Genomic DNA, 23558 nt, shown 5'->3' on the forward strand with positions numbered 1-23558 from the left:
TGGGCATACTCTTCCCTGCTTTGTTGATGATGATGTTTGATCTTAGCACTGTGGTCTCAGTGCCAATATTTTACCCAAAGATATCACATTGTTCATGCATGCATATCTTTATCATTTCACAGATGATGGTGGAACATAAATGAAAGGGCTCCAACCGTGCAGCATTTGAAAGGATCACTCTTGTCTTCAAGAAGCACAGTTGTAATGAGGTGCGCCCATCTTTTCTCCTAATGAACAATGAAACTAAAGTCAATCATTGTTGTGATGGTTCATGTCTTCCAAGGTTGCATTGTTGATGGGCAGACTGCCTGCAAAAGGTCTACAACTTCAGAATGGAAACTGCAGCCGACAGTACATATAGTGAAGTGGTCCCTGACCCAAAACATCTGTTCCAACTTCTACGCAGATTGCTGGAATACCGATGTGAATGCTGTAGAACATTCAGCTTTGAGTCATCCCCAGCTTTGTCCTCTACAGCTTCAGTTGGGAGATGCACTATTTGTTTCCTCCGAGCCCTCTTTTCAGTCGCATGGCATGAACTTGGCAAATGTTTCCTTGGAGGAATTCATCAGGTGTCCTCAACAAACTGATATCCCTCAGCTGCAGATGATTTTTGGTTGCAGGTTAAGTGGGATGCATCAGATCGACCCGCAATGGCTTGGAGTTGGAACGCATTATTTCACTGAAGTCCCAAGCCGAGGACCACCTTTATGTAATTTAGGGCTGAGGCTGAATGTGACAGTGAAACCACATCTTTGCCAGCAGTCTCGAAGTGCTCCCTTTTGCTCTGGACGGGGCATATGTTTAAGTCACATCTGGGAGGAAGCCTACAATTGCCACTGTAACCAGCTGTATTCGGGACAATTCTGCCAAGAATTTGATGTGTGCTCCAGTAAGCCCTGCTACAACAATGCCTCCTGCATTAGAAAGGGAGTGAAAGGAGAACTTGATGCAGAGTCCTATGAATGTATATGCCCCCCAATGTTTGCAGGTAAGAACTAATGTGTTTCAGGACTTAACTAGACATGATATTTGTCATGTGACTTGGTCTTGCATGAAATATTTCTTTCTTTCTTTTTAAATAGCTCACATAAATTGGGATCCTGGTGCAAGGGAAGAGGGCTCTAACTTTTTGTTCTTGTCATCAGAATTCCCCTCCCGGCTCTTTAGAATAGAAAAAAACCTCCCATAGAACAAAGAGAGACTTCCTTTCATTGTGAACAACAACCATAGGGGTGGGGGAATTCTGACCAAGACTCAAGTGGGCACAAAGGGTTAAGAACCCCTTCCCTCATGGTATGTTTCCAATCCACTTTGCAATCTATGCTTCATCTATCATCTATCTATCTATCTATCTATCTATCTATCTATCTATCATCTCATCTATCAACTATCATGCATGTAAAATCAAACTATGTGAGAAGCGTAGTTGTTTTGGAAATAAACAATAAAAAGAATGTATTAAAATATACTATAGCAATGGATTAATGAACAATAGAAATGTGATACACCAGGGGTGTGAGTGGCTACTTTTAGCAAAAATAAACAAAATAAGAGGAATGTAGACACAATGGGTTTGTTCAAGTACAATGCCAGACCATGTTTTGACCATTTATAAGACCATTCATGAGCACAAGGCTCCGACCAGGGTTTGGTCTTTACTTCTGGACCATTCTAAATTGTAAAAATAAGTAAGATATCTTCATGGTAACATATGAAAGTGTCCTGAAATCTACATGAAGATTATTAACAGCAGCAACAACAAAAAGAACCCGAGATAATTTCTCCTGTCACTAATCCCAAACACTCAAAGGTGGAAATAATTTTAGTTGCTATCTTGAGGATAAGAAAGCATCCTTTATAAATAATTGTAGTATAATTAGAACCAAATGCAATCTCCTCAGAAAAGTGACGCAGGATTTCTTTTAGAATGAATTGAAAACATGTAGGCAGGCACAGTATGGATTCTTTCAGTGCCTGTTCCAAATGAACTCAGTCTAAAAATTGAGCTTGACCCAGCTTCATTTAAAAGCCCAAAGAAGGATTCTCAATCACTTCAGTAAGAGCAGTACTGAAAATTTTAGGAACCAGCTGAGTCAGGCACAATGAGAGCTATTTAATAGACTGTAGTAGCATTATAGGCAAAACCTGAACAACCTTCGTGGGAAGAAAAGAAGGCAGTGAGATTAAAACATTTGATTTTGGGTTGTAGCTCACAGGTGTGAGCAAGAGAACAATGGTTCTCATAGTTTAATTTTTTTGTTTTTCAAAAAAAGCAATAATTGCTCAAGTGTGAATAACAGTATAGCAACAATTCAAATGACAAGCATACGGTATTTAGTCCCATATGCTGTAAAAGCACAAGCAATTTATGATCGGTAATTTCCAGTAAGCAGCATGTTTAAGCTGAATTCATCCTAAAACTGTCTGCATTTCCAGTCAGCTGTTAAATCATGCTGAAAAATAAATATTAGAAGGTGTCTTATATTTAAATATTTGAAGGTTGTTTCCTGCTAAATTTAGAGCATTTACCTTATAAGCATCTTGTAAACAGCGATGAGGAACCTATGGCCCACTGAATGTTAGTGGACCCTTGGTCATGCTATCTGGGACTGACAAGATTCCATCAACATATGGAAGGCACCATGTTAGCTACTCCTAACAAGCATGCCGACTTGGGATTGCCCTATTGAATTTAGTGACGCTTGAGTCTGAGTAGACATGTTTAGGCTTGAACTGTTTGCTATAAGAACTGACTTCCAGAATCTACCCGCTTTCTGTTTCCAAAAGTAGTCTTTGGAAGTATCCTATATGCCTATGAGTTGTTCACAAACATGGCATAATGGTAGTGGAAACCATTTCCTATTGATCACTTCCAAGCATGTGGTAACAGAAAGTTCAACTTTATGTGTGGTGTTTCGCTACAAGACCTTTCTTCAAGTTTATTTGGATTTGATTATTTGTATCTTTTCTGGAGCAGTGGCATGGCTGCAACTTCTTTTCCATGGCCAGTTCCACAATGTTCTGATAGCATCTACCTCTAATGCAAGATGGTTAGGGCAGATCATGTACAATGATGAAGCCTGGTTCTTTTTGGAGGTGCATAATTGGTATGGTGTGCCAACAACTTGAGATCAGGATACCTGAAGAAACACCTACAATCAACTGTTGAGGCACTCCTGGTGATGCCACAGCTTATGGCAGTATGGTTAGCAGCCACTGGAGGAAAGGACTTTTATGCTGAGGCACCCACACAATGGAATCATCTTCCCCATGTGTTTAAGCAAGCACTCACATTATTGATGTTTAGGCAATTTGTTCTCAGGACATTATGATGTTAACTCTACCTTAGTATTCCCATTCTTTCTGTATTTTAATACTTTGATATGTATTGTAATATTGTTCTACACCACCTCGAGATTTGATTTAGGAGATGGCATAAACATGCCGTTAAGCAGTGATGATCGGGATATACTTAATTTACATATGGGAAGAACGGTGTGGAAACAACCATGGAGGGCTCAGAAACCGTGCTGCTTTTGATAATGTTTAGTTGAAGGATTACTAATTATTCTCTGGACGAAGCATCTTTTTGGGGAAGGCGAGTCTTCTATTCATTTCTCTTTCCTCCCCCTCTTTGTTTTCATAAGGAAAGAACTGTTCGGAAATCATTGGTGAGTGCCAGCCACATAGTTGCTACAGTGGCAGTTGCCACAGGGTTTCTTCAAATACTTACAGATGCCAGTGCAATAAATATGCTGCAGGTAAGGAACAGATTTACAGGTTTACACAAAAAGTTACATGTTTAGCCATTAGCCATTACAGGTTAGCCGTTCAAAGTCAAACGGGGCAAAGTCAAGCGGATTTCTACATTTTGTTACTCTTCATGTTTCCTGATCCATGACTTGGATTATGACTTGGGTCAGATCATGAGTCTGTTTTAGGCTGCTTTGAAATACGCAGTCCTGCTGATTGCAAGATGGTTTGAGGATGCCAATGCTGTATCTGTTATGGGGCAACCATTCCTAGGGGGCCTTGCTTTATTCTATTCAAAGTGTGCAGAAGCAAGAAGACTCACCCAATCTTCATCATCAGTCTTGGAGCAGCTGGATGACTTATTCTGGAGCATTATAAATGGGAGGAAGTGGGAAGTGGGCATTGGAGCCTTGGAGTTTTTGTTTGTTTGTTGTTCTACATTTGTATTTCTGTGTGGATTTTAAAGGAATGGAGATGCAATGGATGGACTTAGTCCTATCCTGATACAGAAAAGGGAACAGGGAATAACCTTACATAATGGGTTCATCCATCCCTAGCTGCTTAGCACAGGAGCATCAGCATAAAGATGGTTTATTTTAAATACAACCCAAGTATTTAATAAAAAGAGGAAAAACACAGGTAAATATTTTTTTACATCCCCCACCCCTTGGAAAAGAGGCTGCGACAGGGAAGCAAGAAAAGAAGAATTTCCTCAAATTGGTAAGGGGATTTCAGCACACTGCTAGACTCAAAACAACTTTATGTGGATTTTTTTCTTTCTTTTTGACCTTAATTTAAACAAAACTTTTTGTGGCATAAACTGTACATTTTGTCAACACATTAAGTGTTCTGCTCAAGCTTCGTGTTAATTTCTGATGAGGTGCAGCAAGGATATACGGCTGAATTGCTCATCTGGGCTCTTTCACACTAAGGAAAATTGATCTACTGTTTGTGATTTGCCTCAGGCTTCAGTAGGATTCAATAACCGATTTACAGACTGCCAATCCAATACTTTACCCAGCTGATTAAAGCGTATCTCTAGTGGTTTGAGAGTCGGAGAATTGCCCCCATTCGTGACATCTTGCATTTAAAATTTAAGAGAAAAGCCTCGAAAGCTAACAGGTTCCCTTCTAGGCATGAAAAAATATTCACCACATTGAATTGATTAAAAATAAGTCATGCTAAATTGGCCATATCAAAAAGAAAGTTGCGATTCTGGCCAAGGGTTGGAATAAATACACAGAAACATGCAGTTGGGATGAACTAAGGACTACTTTTTACGGTATATTATGACATTAAAACATACTAAAGAGAAGTGTTGGTGTGGGGACTAATAAATACAAGGCAAGTGCTAACTGCTCTATGGTGGCCAACCCATGCCAGGATAAATAAAGCCCCACACTCACTATGAAGGTGAGGAGGAAGGCCTTCCCACATCACCACCATCCAGGCTTCCAAAACACTAGGCGGATGAGGTATATTGGACCCAAAGGCAGATCATATCCTGCTTTCAGGCCCTGAAACCCTGGCCTGCAGGCCTCAGGACTCCCCCCCCCCCGCAAAGGTGCCTAAGAGGTCACCAAGCTGACCTACTGTTTCCATTTCCACACCTTCATGCCAAAGTGACCAATTAAACCAGTTAAGCTATTTAACAACTGCTGTATCACCTAACACGGTAAGAAGTAGGTGGAAAACCTAGCCTGAATGACTAGATAGCCAGTTGGCCAACTTTTCCTGTTTTCCCTCAAAGCCCTTTTCCCTTAGTCGCAGTATGGAAAAAGGGAGGGTGGGCAAGTGCAATGACAGAAAGAAGGAGCAGGCAGGAGCAGTCTACGTATGGATGCTTGGCTGACTATGTAGGCTTGGCCACTCTACCTAACATATTGCCATGCACAGCTGTGTGTGAGGACACCCCTTTACCACCGAGAAAGATGGTGGCTGGAGCTCCAGCATTAAAAATGTGTTGTTTGTCAATGCAACCCAGTGCTTATGTGCAAATGAATCGATGTCTAAATGCTACTGTCGTTGAACTCCACCTTGTGACAAAGAATGTTTTAAATTGATCAGCTACAAGGTACAGTAGTAATTTATTCTAACATTGAGAAATATTTCTGTTCTGCTGTATACAGTTACTGAATCACCAGAGTAGATGGTAGACCTTGCTGGCTAGATCCAAAGAACTGTGAGTGGAATGAAAATAATCACCAGCACTGTATCGCAAATCCCTGTAAAAGAGTTCATGCAAACCTTTAATAGCAGTTCCTTTAACAGATCCATATGCAAACCTTTAATAGATCTATAGCAGTTCTTATCCATCCGTGTTCTAGTAATGAGCGGTCCATCCCGTTTCACCACCTGAGGTGAAATGGAAAGGTGCCATCCTTGCCCCTCCCTGCCAAAGCCCTGCTTATTGGGATCAGCTCCGGAGAAGTAAAGAGAAGTGGTGACAGCGGTGAAATCTTGTGAGAACTCTCCAGAAGTTGCTGCCGCCACCACTGATTATTCTCCAGTGGTGGCAGAGGTGGGGCGCCTACAGAGCTGCCAACCCTTGGGATTCTGCCACCCAAGGTAGCTGTCTCAGTCTGCCTCATGGGTGGGCCAGCCCTGGTTCTAGTGCAGAGGTGGGGAACATTTTTCAGCCCAAGGGCTGCATTTCCCTCTGCGACACCTTCTGAAGACCACATGCAAGTGCTGGGAAGGACCAGAGTACATATTTTGATTTAGTTTCACTTTTCTAGCACAATGTGTATTGCAGCCATGATGTGAACAGAAAGTCCCTTTTGCCTGCAAGAGGACACCTTCGGATCCAGGCTTACGGAATTTTACTTAGAAGTAAGGAAAGGGGCAATGTGAGGTATGGATCACAGATGACCAGACCTTTTATAAGCCGAGCCTGACCTTTAAAAGAGTTTGCTCTTGGCTCATAATAATTTCAGAGACACCACATTGGGATAATTTGCTTGATGTGATCACGTCCTAGTTTCAGACTTTTCAAATAACCCTTGCATACAAGCATTGCCCATTTTCTTATGCTAGAATTACTACATGGTAGCTCTGACTATGATATGCAAGGGGGGGTATTGGCAGAAAAAGGAATAGGGTATATTACTACTACAAGACATGTACAGATTAGAAGATTACCTGGATCTACATAGGATAAGGTTGCCCCAGTTGTTACATTCACTTCACAATTTCTTTTAAAATAAGGGAATTGGATACCTGATCATTATGATGTCTGTATATTAACGGTTGTGGATATCAGGTAATTTAGCTGCATATTTCCATTTTTATATTTTTTTCCCTTGGAAATGATCTTATCCGCTTTGATCCTTCAAGTATAGAGCAAGTTGTAAATATAAATAATTACCCCAGTTCTAAATGTTGTAGGTTACTACAGGGACCTTTTTAAGAAGCTGGTAGTCTCAGAAGAAAGAACATAAACATAATATTGTGCTTGCATTCCCATTTATACTTACACTGTAGTGGCAAGATGAAGGAAATGAAAAAGGAAGTAAATTACAGCTTGATGTAATAGTAGCAGAATATATATTACCAGAATATATATTACCAGAACTGCAACAAGCTGAAATTTCACATCAAACTAATTTTACCGTACAGTGATTTATTTTTCCGTACCTCCTACCTCTTTGATTGCCAAGACATTTGTGTGCAAATAAAAGCTTTCTTTCTCACAATCAGTGTTTTTCCTCAGTTTGAGGTTGTTTTGAATGCCAGTTTTGTGTGGTGGGAGTCGGGGGGAGAGATCACAATTGCAGAACCTTATTGCAGGAGCACTCTGATTGGTTTTTTAGGACTTGATTATAGCATCGTGATAGAAAAGTGATTAAAATGGCAAAAGTTTACATTCACATTTTTATAGGGCCGGCACTAATGCCTGTGAAGTGTAAATGAAAAACATGCTTCTGATTGATTGCCGTGACTGTGCTGAGTCAATTTATAGATTATTGTGATAAGGAATTATTCCCTTTACGCCTCCTCAGTCCCCAAAGCAACATGCCATGCTGGCAGCAAATTACCAAAACTCAGCTTAGTTCACAGATGATTTGCACATGACGTTCTCTTCCCCACTATGAGGTGAGATCACCAATCTAACAGCTCCGCTTTTTGTAGAACTGCGAAAGTGACAAACAATGCTTATTCTCTCTTCATTCTGCATTTCTCCTTTTTTATAGTGGCTTTCTGCACATTCTTTGTTTCAACATTCTTCTTCAGAAATGTCGATTTGTGTAAAGAAAGAGAATGACCATAGCCAGGTGTTTGGAAACTTTACCTCTCCCAAGGCCAAGGCGGAAATAAAAGAGAGAAAATGGATCAGGCTGATGTCCATCTCTATTTTGGTGCTGAGGCAGATGCACTTAACAATTAACAAGTAAGGTGTTCGCCCTCAGGATTTGGCATTCAGAGGTATACTGCTTCTGAACCTGGAAGTTCAATTTATTACTGTGGGTAATAGCTGCTCACAGATTAATGGAGAATGTTGTTGTTGTTGTTTAGTCATTTAGTCGTGTCCGACTCTCCATGACCCCATGGACCAGAGCACGCCAGGCACCTCTGTCCTCCACTACCTCCCGCAGTTTGGTCAAACTCATGCTGGTAGCTTCGAGAACACTATCCAACCATCTCATCCTCTGTCATCCCCTTCTCCTTATGCCCTCCATCTTTCCCAACATCAGGGTCTTTTCCAGGGAGTCTTCTCTTCTCATGAGGTGGCCAAAGTATTGGAGCCTCAGCTTCAGCATCTGTCCTTCCAGTGAGCACTCAGGGCTGATTTCCTTCAGAATGGATACGTTTGATCTTCTTGCAGTCCATGGGACTCTCAAGAGTCTCCTCTAGCACCATAATTCTAAAGCATCAATTCTTCAGCGATCAGCCGAATAGAAATGACTATTCTTTTAACTAATCCCCCTTTAAAGCAATCCAAACCCAAAACCATCAGCATAGCTTAGAGGTTCTCCTGGGTCCTTATAGCCCAGCCAAATCACCAAGATAATCCAGATGAACACTGGTATTTGTATTCCCATGTTACAGAGGCCTGACTAGCCTCAACTAGAAGTCAGACATTTAGTGTCGCCGGCATCATGCTGTGGAACGCTCTTCCAGTGGAGATTTGGCATGCTTTCTTTTTTCTTTTTACTCTTAATGCTGACAGGACTATAGAATTGCTTACATTTTTCTTGAGTTGTCCGTCATTTTAATTATGGTTCAGTACTGCTTTTAATGGCTGTTTGTGTTTTTTATATTGCTATACTCTGTCCTTATATTTTATGAGAGGGTGGTATATAAATAAATTTCATAAACACACACACCTGTGGCAGTGAATGTCATAAGTTAATTACACATTGCATCGAGCTACTCTTCTCTTTGGTTTTCTGAACACAAGGCCAGTCAATTGCAAATCAACATAGTATTGTGTTTATGGTACTGAAAAACACTGATTGGCTGATCCGGTGTGGTGGCTCAGAATGCCTAGTTGCCCAGGGAACAAATCAGTTTGTAGTGTGGGATGGGACAGTTGTCTATTTAGCTAATGTTACAACTTCACATAGACGCGGGTGGTGCTGTGGGTTAAACCACAGAGCCTAGAACTTGCCAATCAGAAGGTCAGCAGTTTGAATCCCCGCGACGGGGTGAGCTCCTATTGCTCGGTCCCAGCTGCTGCCAACCTAGCAGTTCGAAAGCACGTCAATGTGCAAGTAGATAAATAGGTACCGCTACGGTGGGAAGGTAAACAGCATTTCCGTGCTTCTCTGGTTCTCCCGAAGCGGCTTAGTCATTCTGGCCACATGATCTGGAAGCCGTACGTCAGCTCCCTCGGTCAATAAAGCGAGATGAGCACCGCAACCCCAGAGTCGGTCACAACTGGACCTAATGGTCAGGGGTCCCTTTACCCTTTGCAACTTCATACAGGAGAGACTGAGGAACGCACTGAAGACACAGGGTGTAGAGAAGATAAGGGGCAATCCAAAGGCAAGGAAGCCGAGGGAAGGGTGCAAAGTAAGGCTGCATTCACATGACAATTTACTCCATTTTCATGACATCCCCTGAACTATTAATTTCCACATTATATTTGAACTTCCACACAACGTAATAGCTGTTTCCAGTGGAATATACGGCAAGTTTAGCACTCATTTCCATATTGTTTTCACAGGTTTATTCTGGAAGCAAATAACACAGAAGTAAACACTAAACTTGCACTATAGTTCAAGAAATGGCTTTTATATCACGTGACTGCTTAGACTGCAGAACTTAACAGTTAGGGGAAAGTAGAATAAACTACCATGTGAAGGCAGCCTAAGATGGCGCTGTCACCGCTGTCTGTAGAAGCCCTGTGTTAGCACAACTGCTGCTAAACTTTGGGGGTGGACAGTGAGTTAATACCACTCAAGTGACTACTTTTGTCCCATTTCATGGCTTGTTGCACATGAGTAAATAAATGCCTTCCTGAAGGCTCAGGTTGCAGTTCATTCTACGCTCAAGCATGACTTGGCAGCTCTGGCAGAGAAACATCCTTGCTTATAAGGGGCTCACTTTCCAGTGGGAAGTCTGATTTGTAGTGGAAGATTGTTGTATTGCTTTGCAGGCTGAAAAAGAGCTCAAAGAGTGTATTTCTAATGAAATCGTAAGAGTGGTGGCAACAGGCTTCAGGGAACTTTGCTATGTGCCTTATGACAGGGTATTCTGGACTTACGATTAAATAGGCAAAAGACTGCAGCCTTTATACAATCTCACTTTGGCTGGATCTCTTGTGCCCAAGAAACTAATAATTGTGTGTGATGGTACAAGTCTGTACACTTAATAAAAACAACTCTGAGCCTGAGCCAGTCTTCACTCTAGTCAAAATATTTCCAATTATGCTGGCTGAGGTGAAATTGTAAACCACAGCCCCTTTCCCTGAATCTGTTTAGAAAAACAGAAAAACAAAGTAATGGAGTATTAGCTGATGTCTTTCCAGTCTGGTGCCTTAGCTTGTGAATGGATGTGAATCAGATGTAGTCAAGTGTAAAAACTATTTTCTTTTACAAAGAGGTGGGAAAGGATTTAATATACTTAATAAGGTCAGACACATTCATCATTTTGTGCTTTGAATAATCAAAAAGACTCATGCTTCTGGAATTTTTTTTTCCCTTTTGCTCTACTTTACCATCTTTCTATTATCTCTTTCCCTTTCCTTTTCTCACAAAGGCACATTAAAAATGCTGAAAGGGTTGTTTTGTTTGAAATGGATTATGTGCTTGCAGGATGAACTGCATATTTATAGCTTGGTTTTGAGGGCGGGGGCAGGAACCCCCACCCCACAATAATAGTAGTCCTGTTCATGTGGCTGCTGGTATCGAGGGCAGACTTTATCTCTAGCAACCAGTTCAGATGTTACAGAGAAGCTGACTAAGCATATGGGTTTGATTGGCAAGCTCCATTTTGTGCATTATCAAGGAAAGTGCAGTTGGTTCACACTTCTGCTTTCCTGACTTGCTGTAGTTTCTGCAATTTTTGTAGTTTCACTCATGAACGGGAGGAACACACGATGCTGCCTTCTGCCAAGCCAGACCATTGCCCAGCTTAGTAGACACACTAACCGGCAGCTGCTCTCCAGAGCCTCGGGAAGAGGGGGCTCTCTCAGCCCTACCGGGTGATGCCAGGAATTGAGCCTGGTGCCTTCCGCATGCAAAACAGATTCTCTACCACTGAGCTGCAGCCCTTTCCAATGGCATCTGTAGGAAATGTACTTTTGTCATCCAGATCCTTCCTGGTGCATGCATTTGTACAGGCATTACCTGGATCTCATAGCAGAGCAGCAGCTACAGCACTTCCTCAGCCATGAAGCTCAGGGGGAGGCTTTGGATTTACAAGTAGTGGTCGTCATGAAGCTTGATAGTCTGTAGGGCTCCAGCACATGTCACACCAGCATTGGTAATCAAGCTTGTCCCATCAGGTTTGGCATTTCCATTGGATGTTGGACCCTTTCAAGCAACTTAATCTACAAGATTCTCACCACATACTCAAAAGTGAATACATATTTGCAGGGGCAGAGGATGCTTGAGATTATTCATTGAGTTGGTATGCTGGCTAAAACGTTTCATACTGCTCCAGGTATGTGTGTGAACAAAGTGCCCACCTGGTCATGAATTTTCGCCTGTTTCAAAGGGAGACACTGGTGCAGGTGTTGCCTTGCTAATTTGCATAGGCCAGATATAGGAAACCATTGCTGGACACAATGGTTACGTATTTACAAGCACCACAAAATTAATTTGCTCCTGTAAAATCTTACCTGGGAGGAAGCACCATTCTACTCAATGCACCTTCAGAGTAGATATGCATAGGATTGAGCTGTACAGGGTGATTAATCAGTAGGTTAATCTGAAAAGTGCCTAATCTGCAGTATTAGCACGGTTCATATGCATTTCATTAGTTTTGTTAAAAGCAGGGAATTAATCAACTAAATAATCCATTGGTTGACAGCCCTATTTGCTCCTGTGTTGCGTGATGTGGAAGTGTCCAAGCAAGCAAGTGACATGGAGTGGGGAGGGCAGGATCCAGCTGGATATAGCCTTTCTGAGCTGATTCAGATGTTCAAGGGAAGCCAAGATTTCCTAAACGCTCAATTAATGCATTAACCTCCACCATGTCATCTCTAGGGAAGAGAGCCATGGAGTGGCATGAGTATAAACTTTCCATAATTAGGAGAAGAAGAGCCAAGGTCACATTTACACTGGTCTCTTTTTCATCCTGTAGAACTTTATTCCAAAATTCTTAGTGTAAGGCCAGGGCATGCAGTGCATGAAGATAAACCAGATAAGTGGCAGGTTGTATAGACAGCGGCCTGAATTTATTGCTACTTAGCAGCACCACTCACTCTGCATTTGTGTAAGCAAGGTCTCCTTTACAAGAAATGATGGATTGAATATTGACAGGGACAGGGATATGACAGGCTCATCAAAACAAAAAGGCAGAGAGAAGCCTGCCTATATAAAGCTTCCTCTGAAAATTTGTTTACACTATCGGCCCATTTGTAGAAAGGCATACAGTTATTGTGTTCTTTTGAGAACTGACATATAATAAATATGAAAGGGGGGGTGGAGAGAAATACAGAGTGACAAGAAAATGGAATGCAGAGGTGACTTACGGAAAGTTGACAAAACAAATGTGAAGAATTATAGGGATTCTGTAAAGAATACAAATATTGTAAGCAAGCTATAGTAAAACTGACACAGAAAATAAAGACACTCTCATAATGAATAACAGGCAACATAAAATTATAAGCATAAAAGCAGAGACCTGTTTTTAAAGAGCACTTGGGTGAACTGTAAACCCACATTTTGCTCTACAGGAAAGACAAGGCAAATGGTCTTTGAGAGATGCTCCTGTAAACAGGTCATCTCAGTTTGTTTTCTGTTTGATATATTTTAAAAGCAAACAAACCTAGAATCAGAACTTACTACTTTGGTTGCCTCGAGCCAGTTCCTGGAAGCTAGAATTGCTCAATCTTTGTGATTTCATGTGCAAAATTATCTGCACCTCACAAACTAATGTCTTACAATCATAACCCCTTGCACACACAAATGGGAAGCATCCAATGGAAATGGCAAAATTCTCAAGATACTGAAGAAAGAGTATTGTGAGTATTGCACATTCTTTTAATGCCTGGAATGTTTTGGCAAGAAACAAAAAGGAAAAAAAGGAAAAAAGAAAACACCATAGGCAAAATTCATATGAGTAAGGCCTATTCTGCCCAAAACACATTGGTTACTAATACAAAAAAAACACCACTTCTTTCTTCAGCACAATGCTTATTTATTTCATAGAATCATAGAGTTGGAAAAGACCACAAGGGCCATCGAGTCCAACCCCCTGCCAAGCAGGAAACACCATCAGAGCACTCCTGACATATGGTTTCAATAAATGTCCAGTTTGGCCTTCAAGGATCATGTCCAGATTTCCTTGCCATCTAGTACCTGGAGGATGGTAAACACTACAAGGGCATTCTGACATCATGGATGCCACAGAAATACACTTTCAATAAAAGAGAAAGAGAGAAAAAAGTTAAGCAAAGCATATGGGATATTGTAGCATACCTTGTAACCACCTGTTTTTACAAATGAGCACACACACACCCCACAAACGCACAAAGAAAAGGAATGACTTCCAGCTGTTCCTATCTTTTAAAGCTAATTTTGTTGCAGCTTGTACAAAAGAAGGAATGTCTGTTGCCATCTTTTTTCTTAATATTGCAACAGATGGGCAATAGCAGTAGCAACCGAGAACACATTAATATGTAGATATTGAGAGCATAGAAGGCTGCTGTCAGGTACCGAGGATGCATATGAAAAGGCCAGCTAAAACTATGCCCAGGTTATTGTTATGAGAAGACTAATAACTATGACACAGTAACCAGTGTAGCTATTTGCATATGCACTCGCTCTCAGTCAGCCTTGTAACCGAACACCTGCACTCTTACATTCGTCTTTTAATGAAGTCTTTCCTGGACATATTGGTATTGCAAAGCAGAAACAGATGCACATCCACATCTCAGCACTGTCAGTGACCTTGCAGTGATAGGGCAAGCATTTTAGGAAATTCTAAAGTGCCCTATCCTATGAATGAGGATGAAAAACAGAAGCTTCTCTTCACAGGAGAAGAAAATGTATAAGAAATTGGAGGGCAGATGTTGACAGAGCGCTTGTTGCAACAGTCAGCAGAATGCACTTGATAGACATGTCTCATCCTCAGCTAGTGTGACAATAAACCCTCAAGGATGTTGGCAGAAATATAGGCTCTAATCTAGCAGAGGATCCCGCAAGGGGAAGGGGAGGAGGCAATTTTTACCTGATTACCCCTGAAGTCTCCAATGCCTTTCAGAAAATATGTTCTGAAGGATTGGAGACTCTCTGGAGGTGGTGCTGTGGGCTGTGGGGATAGCTGTGGTGGCAAAAATTGACTTTCCCCGCTTCCACTGACAGGAGTCTCCACTTGTTCAGAGCAATAATTCAGAATATTAGTAGTGAAACAAAGTTGGAAAGGAGGCTTACATTTAGATTGCAGAAATGGCTTATCAATCTTCGCCATGACTGCACTTACAGACATTCCATATACTTTACTATTACCAGTGGCCTTTAAAGCCAGTGGTTGCTCTGTGCAAAGATCTTTAATAGCATGTTGACAAGCGAGAAGTGATTCACCTACTTCCGAAAATGCCTTTTCTTTCCTGTGCACTAATAATGAAACAAATGTCAGAGCACTCCCTGAAAGCAGCTTTGCTTATGAAAGAGAGGGAGAGGGAGAAAGAGCTATTAATTTCACTCAGCTAAACTCCCAGTTTCAAATTTGGAAGTAGAGCATTAAAGGAATTTTGAACAAAGCGGGGTTCATCGCAATTAGAATTTATCATTTATAGAAGCACCTAATATGTACTAGGCACCATACAAAACTAGAAAAGCACAAGTCCCTGCCTTCAGGAACACCTTTTAAGAAAGATGGGACTAAAACTAAAAAGGAGTTGGTGGGAAAGGAGGAAACTTTGTGCTAGCTGGGAGACAGAGCACAGGCAAAAAAAAAAAAAAAGGGAGGTGAAGAATTAACCTTGGAGTAGGAAAGGATTCTGAAAGCCAATCAGAAAAAGAAGAGGGCAATGATTAGATGAAATGATGTGGGTGTTCTTTAATCGTTTCTTAAAGTGAGACAAAAAGGAGGCAAGCTGAATATTTAGAAGGAGAGTCCCCTACAGGAGGAATATGAAAAAGCCATAGAGATGTAGAGTAAGGGAGTGGAGTGGTTGTATTCAACGAAGTGGCCCTGCTCAGCTAAGGACTTCCAGTTGAACAATAAAATGTCCTCTCCCTGTCCCCCCCCCCCGCCTATACTGGGTTTCCCCCCCCAAACCTCCAGAGCAGGTGGGGTGAGTTGGGGTGCACAAAAAGAGGAAAGGGGAGTTTCTCTTGCACATGCAAAAGGATTACTTCATTGTATACAGCTGCATGTTATCCAGGCAGATTGCTCTCTGGAACTAGAGGCACCAAGAGAGAGAGCAGAGAGAAAGCAGTGAAGGTTGGTAAGAAAGGGCAAGACCAAAAAGAGGGAAAGTTTGTTTTAAAATATACAAAATAACAGCGCATGTCAGAAAAAGGAAACACGTAGGCTTGTATCCAACTAAGTTAGACTTGAAGTGGACCCACTGATTTCAATGAATCTGTTCTGAGTAGAACTAACATTGGATTCAACCTATTAAGCATGAAGATAGGAAAGTTACGTGGGCAGCAATAGGGCTGAAAACCTAGAAACAGGGCGGCAAATAAGAGACATGTCAGAGAATCAGGGTTGGAGTAAGGGGTTCTGTAAGAAGGAAAATGCTGTGAGTAGGAACATAAATAAGGGGAAGATAAATAAGTACAGAAGGGACGCGGGTGGTGCTGTGGGTTAAACCACAGAGCCTAGGACTTGCCGATCAGAAGGTCGACGGTTCGACACCCCGTGACGGGGTGAGCTCCCGTTGCTCGGTCTCTGCTCCTGGCAACCTAGCAGTTCGAAAGCACGTCGAAGTGCAAGTAGATAAATAGGTACCGCTCCGGCGGGAAGGTAAACAGCGTTTCCGTGTGCTGCTCTGGTTCGCCAGAAGCGGCTTAGTCATGCTGGCCACATGACCCGGAAGCTGTACGCCGGCTCCCTTGGCCAATAAAGCGAGATGAGCACTGCAATCCCAGAGTCGGCCATGGCTGGACCTAATGGTCAGGGGTCCCTTTACCTTTACCTTAAATAAGTACAGAAAGGAACAATCATCTTGAATATGATTCCAGAAATTTCAACCAAGGCATCCTAAACAATTAAGAAGAGGAAGCCAATGAAGCAATTTTGTAATTTTATGGGGGGGGGGGTTGTAGCATCATTATATATTTAATGAGATGGTGATTTATAAATCCCATTTTGAAACAGAACTGCATAGCTCAGTTGCTTAGAGCATGGTGCTGATAACACCAAGGTTGCAGGTTCGATCCCCATATGGGACAGGTGCAGAGGCTGGACTAGGACAAAGCAACTGTTGCATGCATTGTGGGGATGTTTCTGGACACCATTATTATCATGGGGCCACTGGAATTTCCCCAATCAAATCAATAAGTGGTTTCAAGCAAAGTGCAGCAGCTAAATGATTACAATGGAAATACTTTGTTCTATGGAAAATTCTGTCACCTTTGAAACTGTGGGAAGGAACCTAATGTGTTTAATTTCGTGGTAAAGTTTAGTAGCATTGGTGGAAATAGTTGTGAAATTTGTCGCTTTGCACATCACAGCTATGCTTAAAAATGCATTCATTGTTAAGCTTGCTAATACGCAGCGAACAAGCGTTAATAAGTATGAAAGGCTCAAAGCAAGGCAGGGGGGAAAAAGATTAAAGAGGGAAGGAGGAAGAGATGCTTATGAAACTTAAGGAGTGACGGTGATAAAGCCAGGTTGGAAAGAGATTATGAAAGCACGCAGACAAATTCTCAAGGTGCTGAAAAGAGCTTGTATGTACTTGGAACGGGAAAGACCATCAAATTCTGAAACCAAGCACACAGGACAACCAGGCGAGGAGAGGGTGAATAAGCCTGAATTTCAATAGTTCTCAGCTGTTTTAGTGGGATTTTAATAACCTTTTACTTTCGTCTAAATATATTGGCAGAATTCTAATAGCTTGCAATTAAACTCCAAATAGAAACATCAGGGTTGAAGATGCACCTGCCGCTCTAGTTTGTTGGCACCACAATTCACTTTAGCACATGCAAGTTTAATGAACTACTTTTTTTAAAAAAAAAAAATCTTATCACAATCAGACAGTTGCTGACCTCAGGCTCTGTTAACATATGGAGCAAAATATACAGTAAGGATGACAGGCCTCACCAAAGGCTAAAACACACACATGTGCCGCTCAGAGTATTTGTTTACAAATCTTGAAGGATAGAAACCAGCCACAGAATCAAGAAAGAGCTTCCTCTTCACTTTCCTCCTTCGCTTTAGGTGTGCAACTTAGGACCCACTACATTTTACATTTTAAAAAGTATATTGTAGTTCTGTGTTGTTGGGTCTGGTTTCAAACCCTGAACTATCTTTGTAACAGGGAGCCAATGAATTGCAAAGACAGGGAGGATCCATGAACAGATCTTTATTTTACCTAAGTACATGTACAGAAAGAATGGCTGGCCCCGGAGGACTCTTGGTAACAGGCCCACAGTGTCACCTAACAAAGGTCAGCACCCTTAATTCCCAGAATCCAATGGGGGAAACTGTTTAAAGTGGTTTGATACAGGTTTAAATGTATAGTGCAGATGGGGCCTTCATCAAAAACTTGTTCTTTTGAACTGATTGCACACTGCCTAGGTGAGAATAAATTGGGTCCCTAATTTCCTGATTTGCACTGGTTAAGATCAGGGATAGCACCACACTGACTTTTTCTTAAGGACATCAGTCTTATTTACTTAGATGCAGAAAACAGAGCAGGATCAACTGGTTTGCTTTTCAAGGATTTGCAAGAGATTCTGCAAGAAACAACAGGAACAGCAAAATTAATTTTTCTCACCTGCTGAAATGAAGAAAGCTAACCAGTAGTGGACTTGATCTGGAAAGCCTAAAGCAGGTTTCCTCAACCTCAGCCCTCCAGATGTTTTGGGCCTACAACTCCCATGAATCCAAACTAGCAGGACCAGTGGTCAGGGATGCTGGGAAATGTAGTCTCAAAACATCTGGGGGGCCGAGGTTGAGGAAGTCTGGCCTAAAGCCTGCCTGTATCTGATTCAGAATTCCCCATGCAAAGTTGGAGGGGTTTGCAACTGAAAATACGTAGATCAGTAGATATACTAGTCACATAATGCTTATAAGAACTAAATGTCCTAAGTGAAGATGATCTAAGGAGGAAGCACTTTGTTCTAAAGGAGGGGGGAATTGTGTAGTGGTAATGTGTGTTATATGTATCATTTGAAGCAAACATTCAGATTTAAACTCTTCAGCTTTTAGTAACCAAGGTGGACTCCTTTTTCCGAAGTGGAAATTTATATTACTTGCTCACTTCTAAAAATAAATCCAGCCTTCTTTATGAGCGTTATGGGTCACATAGTTCTTTAAGACACACTATAACCAATGTTTTCTGAGAAACCACAAAAGCTAAAAAGGTACCGTTAAAAAAACTTAAGCCCTCATTCTTGTTATTTTATCATATCACAGAATGTCAGATTTCTGGAAACCCTAAAAGTGGTGGAATTGGCAATTAAATCACAAAGGTTGGCACTGCTGACTGCTGTTGAATCTCTACCTCTGCTTTTGCAAAGCTCTCAGTAGACGTGACATGAAACAAAAACACAAGAAAATGAATTTAGTTTAACGGCAATGGAAAGTGTGAAGGAAGCACAGTAAAATTCATAGAGCAATTTGTTAAAAAGAGAGCGCGAGTGAGTGAGCAAGAGAAGTTAGAAGTGCTAAACTCCTGTACAGATTTCTGACAGGTAACAAGTCCCTGTTCTACAAATGACAGCAAAGGCAGGTGAAATAAACATATGTAAAAAGTCGACGGTTGCCTGTTTATTAGGTCTTATTATGCATTCACACTAAGGTAAGTGACATTTTTCATTTGTTAACATGTGCTTGATTTCCCTTTGTGTTCTAATATTAAGTGTCCTGAACACTGCATATCAGGGGTGCTAACTTGAATAAAATATGGGGAGGGGGACAGATAAGCCCTGCCACACATAACTGATCACAAGACTTGGCACACAAACACTATTTGAATTGCAATGCCCATCAACTTTGGGGAGCCCGATGGGAGTTGGCTCCTATGCTGGGTATACCTCTTGTTTTAGTTCCAGAGTGCTTAGGATTGAGTGTGGGGGTCTCAGTGTTGACCTTCTAGTCAGTGACAGTGGAAATGTCTTTCTTTCTTTCTTTCTTTCTTTCTTTCTTTCTTTCTTTCTTTCTTTCTTTCAAAACTGCTTTGAGCTTAGCACTTGAAGATGGGGCTTAAAAATGGCCAAAATGATTGTGGTTTTGTCCCCCCCCCCCATTGCTGTGGCAACACTTCCTGACTTCCTGAGTACAGCATGATTGCCTTGGCAAACAAAGCTCCGTCTTCAGTCAGGGGACTGTGTCTGGTGTTGGGGAGAATGGGTACCTGGCTCCGCCAGGGGCATTTTTGTCCCCTCAGTCATACCACAACAGACCAGGCTCCACTTCAAAGCAGTCACTGCTGCCAGATTCCTTTGGGGACTGGAGCAGGCCAAATGGTAAACTTTGGCCCCCTGGAGAAATGCATGCATTTGAATCATTTTTACCCATCAGGGGACAAGTTTTCCAGTGTATGTAAAATAATCAGTTATAAGACAGGCCCTCCACTTAGGCTTGCAACCTAGAAGGCATGACATAAAATGAAGGGAGGGAGATAATCTCAGGCACCTGTTCTAAGCTGTGATGATCTTATTACGAGCAGCTGGAGTAGAAAGAGTTCAAAGGAAAAAAAGATCCACAAACCGCAGAACTTTCAGTTGAGTCAATGGAAGGATCCTGCTTCTTGTCTCTCCCTCTTTTGTGGCTTGGTGGGATGGCTGCTGTTAGGTAGGGATGGACAAATCTGTCTTAATATCCAGTTCTCATTTTCCCCATTTTAAGTTGAGTTTGTCACTTTTGTGCATCAGCCAGCATTCTTTTTAAAAAGTTCTGAAAATTCATTTGATTTTCATGCAAATTTTTCCTTATATACATATCTTTGCAAAGCAATTATACATAATATATGTATGGTATCTTCCCTAATATTTGCATTTTTATGCGCACGCACACACACACACACACACACACATTCTGTTACAAAATATAGAAAATTCGGGAAAGTGTGAATTTTGAAAAAAAAGTTGTGGTTTGGTTTACTGAGTCAGTAAAATGCAAACCAAATTTAATTTCTCCCCTGCCCTTATTGCCAGGTAACAGCAGAGGGAGGGAGGAGCTTGATGGCAAAGCGACACTACTTTGATAATATTTCCACTGTGATTTCAATTATTGTAGTTGTTGCAAAAAGGGGCGGTTGAGAGGGATTGCCTTGGGGATTGCCTTTGCATGTATGAACCCAGTTCATTGTCCCCTTGTGAATCAGTTGCTTCGTCCAGATTCTTTAACTGAATTGTGGAGTACAGTTTTTATTTACTTTTGTAAATGTGTAGTTAAAGGTTCCTTGCTAGATGGAGGAGACTTTGGTTCAAACTGCATTTTAAAATGAACTGACCAAATTTACAGTTTCTGGGTTTATACACAGATCAGAACATGGGCAAATTGCACACTTCTCTGAAATTCCAAATGTGTGACATATTTTAGGGGGAAGTGCTTGGACAAGTGTGTATAATTTAAACGAGTGTGTGTATGTTTTAAATATCTGTAGAAAATGGGACAGAAAGACATTATGACTAAACAGGTGTGAAACTGAGACAGAACAGAAAATAAGCTGATCCTTACATCTGTATTCTCTGCAGACAGTGATTTCACATTAGTTTGTTGTAGGTATCTATTATTTCTCTAGTTTAAGGCCAAAATGCATATATTCCAGTGTGTTGAAAAGACCTGACATATCAGGCAATAAAACATGCAACAAGTAACGTGACATTCATTTGACAACTAAACAGGAGTTCAAGATCATATCAAGCAGATGCAATCGAGGAGTACATTGCATTCTGGTCTCCTTTTGTTACTTCCCTCTGGCTTTTTCAGTTTTCTTCTGAGTTAATGGGTTCTCAACTCTGATACCTGATATCTTGTCTTGCCATTAATCACTCTGAAGTTAACAGCTAGTACACCTTTCAGCAAGATCTTGACTTTAACTCCATCCAAAAAGCAATGAATCAAAGTCATGGAAATATAGGGTAGTACCACTTGAAATAAAAAAAACTACCTCCTCAACACCCGCCGCTTCATAGGATTCGGTCACACTAAAGCAAAAAAGGTACTCAACAGTGCTTTTTTTAAAAAAAATCCTGACAATTGGACAACCTGTTTCTAAAAGCTAATGAGTGTTTTAAAGGAGAGGGAAAAGACACAGTGTCTTTTTAGGTTGTGCATAACAAAAGAAAAGATAATTCTGATACATACACATTTTCACAGTTTTGGACAGTATTGAAAACCTGATTTCAAAAAGGCAACAAGAAAACTAAAAGGAGAACAAGACCTGAGGAGGAAAGGATGGGAGCGAGCTTTTGTTTGTCAGCTAAGGAAATGGTTGAATTCTGCTAGCTTCCTGGCAAGTATGTTGCTCTTGCTTACTGATAGGGAGGGGTGCAGTGGCAGAGAGGCTGATGCAATTAAAATGTATGTGCAGGAGTGCCGGATTGTTTGGTTTGGTGTGTTTGCACTGCACCAGCCTCACAGCTATCTCCCCGCTCTTCACTCCACTAAGCAACAGTGAACCACCTGCAGAGAAGTTAGCATAGCAGCTCCATCCTACCTGGTGAGCCAGTTCTGATTATGCGGCCACATGTCATAGCAACTGGTGGTTTGAGGCATTGTTTTTGTAGTTGTAGCACTTCAAAAAAGCACCCTAGATTATTCCTTTGTCCTTCTGTCATTCTCTGCCTATTCTGTTTCTGCTACCCAGTCATCAGTGTCAGGTGGACAGCATAATTTTCAAGTGCAGAACAACTACTACTTAGCAGCTAGAAAGCACATTAAAACTCTGTCCACTGCATTTTGAACCATTTGAAGTTTCCAAACTATCCTTCATGCTAGCCCCCTGTCTAGCATTGCAGTATCCCAATTTGGATGTTACAGTAGACATTACAAGGTGGAAAGGGGCAAAGTGGATGTTTACCATTTTTGGAGCAAGGGGGTGTTTAAAATAACTTCAATTTTGGGTCCTCAGAACTATTTTGAGGTGCTTTTGAACTGCCCATCCTCAAGAAAAATTGCATGATTGTGTTCTGAGAATGGAGAAAGAGGATATTGTTTTGGGTTTTGATGCTATGCATACAATTTCGTTTAATAGTACTTATGCATTGTTTCATTTTCCACCATTTTCTTTCCTTTTCTTACTGTGTGTGTGGTTGTTTTTTGCATTCCTCTATTTACACCAACTGCACACTTCCATTTTCCTTGTGCTTCCTACCATCTTTCCCCTGGTCTTCTATCTTTACAATTTTATGACCCACATTTCTTACTTTTCCTTCTGGATGATGTGAGGGAAGTACTTTATGGTGAAGCAATCTGTAATAGATCAACAGGCTTCTTGTAAATGGCGGAGGGAAAATAGAGAAGCGATCTAACGCTCTGAGCTCAAATAAGCATTTTAGAGTTCCTATGATTTGGTATAAACTTTGTAGTCACCAAGCCTTATACAGAGAATATACACAAGCTTGTTGTCTTCCAAGCTCTATAGTATTCATAGAACAAATTTAATAAAAGTTTCATGTTTGGCAGTGATCATGGGTTGAAGCATGGAATATAGCCTCCAATCCAGAATACTGTACTGCACACATTTCCAGTGATCACAATGGCAAACAACTTGAAACAATGTTTGCTGGAAGTCAGAAACTAGAGGATGTCTAGACAGTGATGGCATAAAGCTGAGATCACATAGAGACAGTTAATTATTCTTTTACAGTGGTACCTCGGGTTAAGGACTTAATTCATTCTGGAGGTCTGTTCTTAACCTGAAACTGTTCTTAACCTGAAGCACCACTTTAGCTAATGTGGGCTCCCCCTGCCTCCGCGTTGTCGCCAATTGATTTCTGTTCTCATCCCGAAGCAAAGTTCTTAACCTGAGGTACTATTTCTGGATTAGCAGAGTCTGTAACCTG

The 23558-nt window shown here is 41.3% G+C and overlaps 1 protein-coding gene across 1 annotated transcript in view; it reads left to right on the forward strand.

The window, feature by feature from the left end:
- Positions 1–223: 223 nt before the first annotated feature.
- The window catches only part of LOC114593292 (protein eyes shut homolog), a 98627-nt gene continuing 75292 nt past the window's right edge, over positions 224–23558 (forward strand). Inside the window, exons 1-2 of the mRNA XM_028721667.2 lie at positions 224–991; positions 3651–3764. Of these exons, the coding sequence (XP_028577500.2) occupies positions 238–991; positions 3651–3764 (868 nt within the window). The 5' untranslated portion in view covers positions 224–237. The remainder of the gene's footprint in view (positions 992–3650; positions 3765–23558) is intronic.

The sequence above is a fragment of the Podarcis muralis genome, chromosome 3 (genome assembly GCF_964188315.1).
Source record: "Podarcis muralis chromosome 3, rPodMur119.hap1.1, whole genome shotgun sequence".
NCBI classification, from domain to species: Eukaryota; Metazoa; Chordata; class Lepidosauria; order Squamata; family Lacertidae; genus Podarcis; species Podarcis muralis.